The sequence below is a fragment of the Alligator sinensis genome, unplaced genomic scaffold, assembly GCF_000455745.1.
Source record: "Alligator sinensis unplaced genomic scaffold, ASM45574v1 scaffold1044_1, whole genome shotgun sequence".
In the NCBI taxonomy this organism is placed as follows: domain Eukaryota; kingdom Metazoa; phylum Chordata; order Crocodylia; family Alligatoridae; genus Alligator; species Alligator sinensis.
This window is the reverse complement of record NW_005842283.1, coordinates 91,068-100,929: the sequence shown is the minus strand read 5'-3', so window position 1 is coordinate 100,929 and position 9,862 is coordinate 91,068. Positions and strand designations below refer to the sequence as shown.

The window sequence follows — 9,862 nt, the reverse complement described above, 5'->3', positions numbered from 1 at the left end:
GGCACCGTAATGGCCAGTTAAGCCTCTGTTCTATAGGCCATTCTACACTCATCTCTTATTCCATCATGTTGAAGCTTTGCTACTTTGTGTGGAATACTTAAAATATTTTTTTGAACCAGAAAGAGAGTCATGCTCTAGTCTAGTGGTTATGGCACAGACCTGGGAGGGGGAGACCTTGTTTATGGCCCCTGCTTCAATTAATTTTTAATCTAAAATGCTGAAATAGTAATTCCACTGCTACCTTCTTCTCCAGCTGTGAAGAAAAAGACTGATCTCTCCTTGTTTTTTTTTTAAAAAGGGGTACAGGTGCCTAACTCTACAAGAGAATTCAGAGGTATTAATCCAAGTCAGAGATAGACATCTCCTTGCATGGGAGTTGGCATTTCCCACCAGCATTTTCTATGGGCTATTTTAAACAGCTCCATGCTCAGTATGCTGGTTGTTATAGATCCCTTTGTGATATACACAGCTCTCTCATGTGTTGTCTATGGAACTGAGATGCAGCACTGTGTCTGTCTGCCTTGTGAATCTAGTCTATAGTGGGTGTGTCTACACATTCCTTTACTGAGCAGTAACTTACTGCATAGTAAGCGGCTTTTAGACCAGCGTCGACATGTTCAGGCATTACAGTTCAGTAATGCTGTGTGTAGACTGACATGGGAGTAAAGTAAATCTCAATTCAGCCCACCCACACAGTACTACTGTGCAGTAACGCATCTATATGTCCATTTCTGTGCAGTAACTACTAGGGTGTACATTTGCTACCTGAATCATGCAGCTAGCAAATTTACACCCAAGTTGGCATAAGTCATCATAGTTACTGCACAGTACAGGCGCACACATGTCGACTCATGCCTCTAGTGCACAGTAATTTTTGGTTACTGCTCAGTAACCTAAATTACTGCACAGTAAGTGTGCATGTGTAGATGTATCCAGTGTGTACTTCTGCTTCCTGATGAGGCAAGACTGGCCCTTAAATACCATAAGAGAAAGTTATCTAAGAGAAATGTTCATATTACATAAATGCCATTATTAAAAGAAAATCATTTTCTCTTTTCAGCTTCTTGCAGAGGACTGGCCTTTTGGAGTTGAAATGTGTAAACTGGTTCCTTTCATTCAAAAGGCATCAGTGGGTATCACAGTGTTAAGTTTGTGTGCCCTCAGTATTGATAGGTAAGAGCCATTCTGTTTTCCCACCCTCTGTATTGTATTTTAATAATCTTTTGAAACACAAAATACAGATGTGAAGTCAATTTTTCTGTTTGTTTCAGCTGCTTTCAATTGAGCTTACACTGATTTAACACAAAACGTAATTTAGCTTTATAATCTAATAAACATCTGTTGTGGACATTTAGGTATCGTGCAGTTGCTTCTTGGAGTCGCATCAAGGGAATTGGAGTGCCGAAGTGGACTGCTGTTGAAATTGTATTGATCTGGGTTGTCTCAGTGGTATTAGCTGTTCCAGAAGCTATAGGCTTTGATATGATTTCCATGGACTATAAAGGAAAACATTTTAGAACCTGTCTGCTTCACCCCATACAAAAAACATCTTTTATGCAGGTAAGACATTCTTCCTTTAAACCAATTTTTCCTAAAAACTGAATGTAGCTTTCTCAAAAGTCTAAAGAGTTCAATGTAAGACTTTTTTGTCATTACTTACTATGAAATTCAATGGTGAATAGTAAGTTATAAAAAACCTGTTGCAGTCTTGTTATTTGGCTTTATGAAAGCTGCTTAACTTCTGTTTCCTATTGTAAAGTGAGTAATAATGCTTTTATAACTCAGAGATGTTATGTGGATTGATTGATTACTCAAATAAGGTATGCTAAATGCTGTACATTGTTAGAATGTAAATGTTGTCTATATTACACACAAAACTGAACCCTTAACTATCTTTTCTTCCAGTTTTACAAGATAGCTAAAGATTGGTGGCTATTCAGCTTTTATTTTTGTTTGCCATTGGCCATCACAGCATTTTTCTATACCCTGATGACCTGTGAGATGCTTAAAAAGAAAAGTGGAATGCAAATTGCATTAAATGACCACTTAAAACAGGTAATGATGTGTACATACAAGTAGTGCTGAGTAACTGATGAAATAGTAAGATCTTTACTAACCCATTTACTATACCATTCATGTTCACTAAAATAGATGTCTAGTGTGCTACTTAGTAGTTCATTAGCAGTAGTAATGCCAAGTATTAAAAAATCATAAACTAGCACCTCCAAAATTGTGAGATTGGCTTGAAAATCATAAGACTTTTACAGTAAGGCTGCTTGCAGACATGGAAAGAAAAAATATGGCATTTTGAACTCAGCACACTCCCTCGCCAAGCCCAGTGCATGTGCAGAAGAGCCATCGTGTTAGTTGGACATGGCTTTCCCAACATCTGTATAGACTGGGTGCTTTAGTGAGGTTTTTTGGCACGTTTATCTAATAACTGATTTTTCCCCACGTCTACCAGCACCCTAGGTTTTGGATTCTTTTTATTTGTCTCATAAACTTTGGATTGATGTTTCTAAGTTATCCTCTGCAGCTCTGAGGTTTAGAAACATTTTTAAAAAATGAATGCTGAGATTGCAGTGTAATTTATATAAATATAGAAGCCAATACTTCAAGAAAAACACCAAATTGTCAAAGGTTTGTGATAAAACTATGAGACCTAGTAAAATGCAGTGTTTTAATGAGGTCTTATTATTAACACTTCATTACAAAATGAATTTAATGAATTTACTCATGTGCCATGACAGATTATCATACGTATTAATATTAAACTATATTTGTAAAGTGTAGCTGCAATCCTTGCTCTCTTGTTTGTTAACTTGCTCGCTAATATGCAATGTCATTACAATAAATTAGCAAAAATCTTCTATATTAATATATATGTAATTTATGTCTTTTGAGATATTTAAAACTAGACCTTAGGTCAAAGCAAAAAGAAATATGTAGTTGAAAACAAGTGGGAATAGCTGTGGATTACCTCCTAAAGCAGAAGCAATACAGCCACCTCCAAAATAGTTAATTTACCCCGGCACAGTGCCAAATGAAGACAGCTGTACAAATTAGCTCTTCTGCTAGTTCTGTGAATACTTAAGTGCAAATTGTCAACAGAGCTAATTACCTCTTAATTAGTCATTAAAGTGACTAACTGGAACCAGAAGTGATGGAGACCACTTCTAATTCAGGAAGTATCTGGGACTGGATCTTGGATTTTGCTCCCCAAAAGTTATTCATTTTTATGAAGAATTTGTTCAGAACATCTAAAATAGAAACATCTGAAAATTAATCATATTTTAAAAAAATTAATGAACATCACCAAAGTGTGTTATTGGTACTCGTTGTATAGTCTTGAATATTTTGATTTAAAAAGAGAACAAGATCAAGAAGAAGAATTTTTTTAATCTGGTTCCTTTTGATTTTATTTTCAGAGGCGTGAGGTGGCCAAAACTGTGTTCTGTCTGGTGGTGGTCTTTGCCCTGTGCTGGCTTCCTCTTCACTTAAGTAGGATTTTGAAGCTCACTATTTATGATCAAAGAGACCCAAATAGATGTGAACTTTTAAGGTAAGAGGGTTTGGGCTAAATAAGATAGCACGCTTGCAAGGAAAATTCTCAAGCAGTGTTCACTTTTTTTCCCAAGCGTATTTTTTGTTCAGTTTTCTTGTAGCTGAAAGTGCTGTTGATTTACATCTTGCTTTTCACTTTGAATAGGGCCCTACTTATGCCATTTTTTTCCCTTTCAGTTCAGGAAGACTTGGATAGAGTTCCAGTATTTCTAATCCTCTGCTTCTACATATCATTAATCAAAATCATAACCCCCAGAATCAAGAGACTGTCCTAGACATAATGAGATTGTCTGAAAACAGTTGTTTGGCTCTGTTTTCTGCATTTGGATTTGACTCTTTGGGATGCACAAGTATTATGATTTTGAGCTTTTCTACATAATCATGAGGCCTAAAAAGCATATTCATTTGTGAATATGGTATTAAGAAACAACCCATATATTGTGAGAGTTGTGATAGAAATATGAATTGTAAATAGTGAGCTTCTCACATTTGAGAAAGGTAGGAAATCACATTTGAGGAACATGAAACACAATATTCTCCCAGGACAACTAAAAACTAGGAGCCAGATTTGAACCTCAGTCTTTCCTGGACTGTACTTCACCATCAACTACTATTTGGGATTGATGGACTCTGAGAGAGGAGGGAATTGGAATGCTCCTGTGATCTAATGATAAATACAATCCTTTACTTAATTCAAAGTTAGATATTGAGTCTGCCTCAAAGGTAGTGTTTCTGTCCAACTCCAGGTCTTCCTCCAGGAACCTGCAGATATTTTACCAGCTTATGGATCCATGCTGAGAAGCGGAGGGAGCTAGGGCAGGGTTCAGAAAGGTACACATTACCCACTATCTGTCTTCAAGTAATTCAGAGCAGAAAGATAGTGCAATCCAAGGTGGTACTGTATTTCTTCAGTGAGAATCCTGTTTGCAGAAGACCTCATAGGACAGTTTCATGGCAGTTGTGTTATCAAGACGTGATATGCTGTGCTAGGGGCATAGAGCCTCTACTCAAATGGTCCAAATCCCCTTGATCCTTCTGAGAACCATCCTGTAGTTCACACCTACGAGTAGTCTCAATGCCATAGGCACCATCTTTCCTATTATATGGTAGCAGGCCTTGGCAAACTGAGCAAAGCCAACACTTGCCACCATGGCTGTTGATCTTATTTATTTTAATTTTCCACACAGCTTTTTTCTCATAATGGACTACATCGGTATTAATATGGCTACGCTGAATTCCTGCATTAATCCAATAGCTCTGTATTTGGTGAGCAAAAGATTCAAAAACTGCTTTAAGGTAAGAAACTATGGCTAATTTTCTCTGAGTCAAAAACCATATGTTCTGTGGGTAAAATGTTCCCCACATAGTGGGCCTGCCCAAGTTACATGTACCAGTTAATTCACACTATGAAAGGATTTATCCCTTCAGATTTAATTGGGATTTAAGTAAAACATGGGTCTTGTATGGGGCTTCTGCACATGAATACCGAAGTCCAAAACTGTAGCCCTAACCTCCCCTCCCCCCTGCTCACCCCCTGAACTGCTGCCTAACACTGGATTTGCCTAACACTAAATTGATTAGGCATCTTCTTGTATAGCCTGAAAGTTCCCTGTACTCGTTCCCAAAACTGTCCCTGGCTGAAAAGCTACGCGCTTTTCTCTTACTTAACTCCTCTAAGAAGGCCAGTCTGATCTGCAGCCCCAGAACACACTTAAACACTGGCAGAATTAGCCTTGCACTTGTGGCCACTTTCTGTAAAAACATGGACAGAGGAGTCAGGTGATGGGGCTGCTCTGCCCACTTTAGATAAAGCTAAAGACTAAAAGAAGTGCGATTCTTGGGATTTAGGCTTTCCTCAGCCTAACGAGGTTCAAACCAGTATCTCGCAACCCAAGAAGAATGTCCAGATAACACGGCTATGAGGTGAGGGGCAATCTGCATTGCTGCTGTTGAAGCAGAGATACTGCAGAAAGGTATTCAGAATTCAAGGGGCAGGAATACAGCAAAAGAGAATAAACACCCTTCTTCAGGCAGAGAGTCTGCTGGTGAATTCTGTGCTGTTCTGGGTAGAATAGAAGCCAAAATGCAAAATGCAGGTCTGTGAAAATGCAAGTGGGTGACAGTGAGGATCAGAGGGCTGGGAGACAATAGGTGTGAGACAGGTGAGGTATAGGGGGAATGTTGAACTGGTGATAGAATGTAGCTGGTAAAATGCAAACAGGTTACCTAGGGTTATCAGATGGCAGGCAGGTTATAATGTGCCATAAATCCAATGTCTATATTTAGTCCATGAATTTTTGTATCCAGTATATTTATGAAGTTTGTAGTCTTATCTACGAAAGATGGTTTGTAAATTCAGGAATTTACAAAACATCTTTCGTAGATGAGTGTGAATTGGGCAGAACTCCTTTCAAGTTGTCCCAAGTGCCCACAGACTAGTTCTGTTTTGGCAGAGGGAATGGACTAGATGCAGTAATTTCTCTGTTCTACCTTTACTTTAGCTAATTCTCCCTGGTTTTTTGTTTTGTTTTCTTATGAATGAAAGCTACTTTCATCAAAGATTATTGGAAAAATGATGACAGAGAACCTTTCAGTCTGTCTTCATATACATAAAAGTCAGAGACTATGCTCAGGCTTGGCAGAATTTGATTTTTATTTTTTTAATAAAGTTGACTGATAATATAGATGTTTATTTTTAAGCATTTATTAAATTTTTTATCAATTAAAATTTTCAGGATGGTGCAAAATTAGAGGCATAGGGGACAGATAATTTATTAATGACAGTATACTATTATTATAGTGCCGTTTAACCACCTGTCATGATAAATGTAACTACTCTAGGACTGCCATCAGCTGAGCAGCAGAGATGTCATCAGTCCTGGCTTAACTCACCCATAGCTCCCTTGTCTTCTTTGTCACTTCTTCTTCCTTTGTTCCTAGTCCCTTGGGATTTTGGGGGGTTGCAGTCCAAACTACACTCAGCATGGTTCTGTAGGACTGTTCCACCTGTTGTCAAAAACTCCATCAGTCACCATTTTTCTTATGTCTCCTTTCTATACATTTCCATTATTAATGATGGAAATATTTTTTCGTCGGTCTGCGAGTGTGAGTTGAAATCAATGTATATCAATGCTTACCGGTAAAACTCGAATCCTGCCAAGCCTAACTATATTCAACTGATATTTATGGAGGTATAAGTGAAGACAGAATATTGTTCTTCCTCTTGTACAGAAGAGTTTAAATGGCACCCAAACTCTCAGTCATGAATGAGTTTTAGCAATTTTGCAATGTATTGTGAAAGCATTTGTATAATAGAAAGATGTAAAATGTTTCTTCATTTTATTTAAACAGTCCTGTTTGTGTTGCTGGTGCCAATCCAAAGATCTACTGTCCCTCGAAGAAAAACAGTCCTGCTTGAAGTTCAAAGCTAATGATCACGGATATGATAATTTCCGCTCCAGTAACAAATACAGCTCATCATAAAAAGTGTCAAAGATATAGCCTCTGACATTAAGTTCAGTGACTTTATTTGAATGACAGTTGCTGTTTTTAAGATGCTGAAGCATTTGAAAAACCTAGTTCTGTATTTGCACAAGAAGCAAATCATAAAAAAAATGATCATCCCAAACTCTTCATAACATTCATAATTATGCATGGTATCATTAGCCATTTGCAAATGTGATGAATAGCGGCAGAATAACAAGTCATTGTTAAAGCACTTAAACTTTTTGGAGTTCGAACTTCCAAGCTATCTTCACTTCCTGTTTATTAAACAATCGTTTGTATCCCCACAAGGATCTTAGGAACCGAAGTCAACATTCTATGAAATAGCAAACTGACTTGCTTTAGATCAAAGCCAAAATTGTGTTATTAATATTATTGTATTATCTTTAGCTGATTTAAGCAGTATCTAAATTATTAAAAAATCCAAAACATTTTGTAGTACAGGGTTGAAGGAAAACATAAGTATTTTTTATCAGGAATGCTACATTACTAGCTAGGAACAATATCAGAGGTATTGAGTCAAGTTAAAAATCATATGTATAGCTGATTTTTCTTTTAAACTGCTAGTGTTAAAATACTGTTATTTAAAGTCACTATATTATCAGTTTCTTTATTTGGCAGCACTATGCTTACATTCCGTTTCACTGTTTCCTCTGTTATTTACATGAGAGTCTTATATACAAAAACAGGGGTGGGGGAAAAGATTTTTAAAAACAGGAAAAATATGATTGTAGATCTACAAAATAAGGCACAGTAGGTGAAACTATTTTTTATTGATTTTTTTTTAAATGACAATGTCTATTTTAAATGATCGCCTTTCTGGTAGCTGACAGTAGTACAGCCAAGTTCCTTTTACTAGAGATTACAAGTGAAATTGATTCCTCAAGTGAGAGAAATCAATTTACTTCAAATTGCTGTTTTTCAGATGAAAAGCCATTAAATAAAGCATATAAAACAAAATGTAGCAGTAAGAAACAGACAATATTCAGTAATATTGAGATTTAGTTCTATTAAGTCTTTAAAGACAATATTCACACACTGTACTTAAAGAGGACACTATTGTTCGTGCATAATTCTAGACACTTTTAAAATATGTGCTTCATTACAAGTCTTTGTGTATTGCTTAGGAACATGTGCGATTAGCAGGGATCCTGGTTTTCTGTGATTTTTTTTAAAATCCCAATTTTTGGATAAAAAGGTACCCCAAAATCCACATTTTTCCATGATTAAAATGAAACACCACTAATATATAGAGAGAGCTATAGTGGTGTTTAGAAAAATGTGAGTTTTGGGTTCCTTTTTTTAATCCAAAAATTGGGCTTTTTTTTTTTTTATCAGAGAAAGACAGGATCCCTAGTGATTAGTTTTGACTTCTGTAAATATTTTGGTGAAGCATAATTCATTGTAGAATATTAAAACATGGGCAGGACCCTGTAAAAATATAGATAGATAATGATGCCTGTAGTAAACAGGATGAGTATTGCCAGGAGCAATTCGCATTTTGTATATATGTGGCTGGTGGTTTTTTGGCTTTGTTTCTTCAGTTTATGTTCCCAAAGATTCATTAACACTTTTCATGAAGCAAATTATGAAATTTTCCTAGAAATAGAGTTAGAAAACATGTTTTGCTTTTAAGGATATGCATTTTCAATAGACACAATATTTTACTATAATGAAATATTTCATAACTCAGGAAACTGCTAAACTTCCAAGTTTCATACGTACAAAATCCTCACTTATTTTTCTTAACTTTTGTACCTTGTCCACAAAGTGCCTTTGTCTCAGGATAAAATAAGTTTGGGCCAGAACTTCAATTGCTATAAATTGATATTACCCCCATTAAGATTAATGGAAATGAACCTATTTATACAGGGAGGATCTGGTCTCAATATATATGTGTATGTGTATTTGTGCACACTTTCTATCTTTAGGTTACTGTTATAATCTTCCTGTACACACAAATCTAGCTGGTACAACGTTATATACAGCAGTTTGGTATAAGGGATCCAAATTGTTTTCTGACAATGCCTTAATTGTTAAGTAGAAAAGGCTTTCTTTAATTAAAAATAATTCCTTGTCTTTTGCCCAGGAAATCAATAATTTGACTAGTATACCATGAAGATATTATGAATGTTTCAACATACCATTTATTTGAACAATTTTCATGCTAAGCTGTGAATTAATGCAAATAAAAACCCACTACTATTTCTATGAAATGCCTCTCAAATATTAAAAAAGAACAACTAACGGAATCCTATGTTTGATGCTGGTCAGTGTTATTTTCATAAAGTTGTATCATTACACTTTTGTACATGTATATTATTTTATTTCTATTTAAAATGTAATTGTTTATATTCTCCAATTGTGTAATTTTTTTTTGGGGGGGGGGGGGGTGGTTCCTGGACTACATTCTTGCTAAGATCAGGCCTCTGGGACTAAGCATTTAGAAGGGTGATTAAAAAGAAGATGGAGATGGGCTTTTCTCTGTGGTTGTAGGGGACAGGACTAGAAGCAATGGCCTCAAGCTTCAGCAGGGGAAATTTAAATTGGAGATTAGGAAGAACTTTATGACTATGAGGGTGGTCAGGCATTGGAACAGGCTACCTAGAGAAGCTGTGGAATCTCCATCCTTGGAAGTTTTCAAGAGCAGTTTAGACAGACACTTGGCTGAGATGGTTTAGTGAGGGATGATCCTGCTTTGAGCAAAGAGTTGGACTACATGACCTCGTGAGGTCCCTCCCAGCCTTATTTTCCTATGATCCTATATTGCAGATTAAGACAAGAGAGTGTATAG

At 36.4% G+C, this 9,862-nt stretch overlaps 1 protein-coding gene across 1 annotated transcript; it reads left to right on the top strand.

Annotated features, from left to right (window-relative positions):
- The first annotated feature begins 880 nt into the window (after positions 1-880).
- Positions 881-9,654, top strand: EDNRB (endothelin receptor type B). The gene is made up of 6 exons (XM_014521978.2): positions 881-1,173; positions 1,356-1,560; positions 1,906-2,055; positions 3,429-3,562; positions 4,752-4,860; positions 6,916-9,654. The coding sequence occupies exons 1-6, from the start codon at positions 1,094-1,096 to the stop codon at positions 7,045-7,047; spliced, it is 810 nt and encodes a 269-aa protein (XP_014377464.1). The 5' UTR covers positions 881-1,093; the 3' UTR covers positions 7,048-9,654.
- Positions 9,655-9,862: the final 208 nt, after the last annotated feature.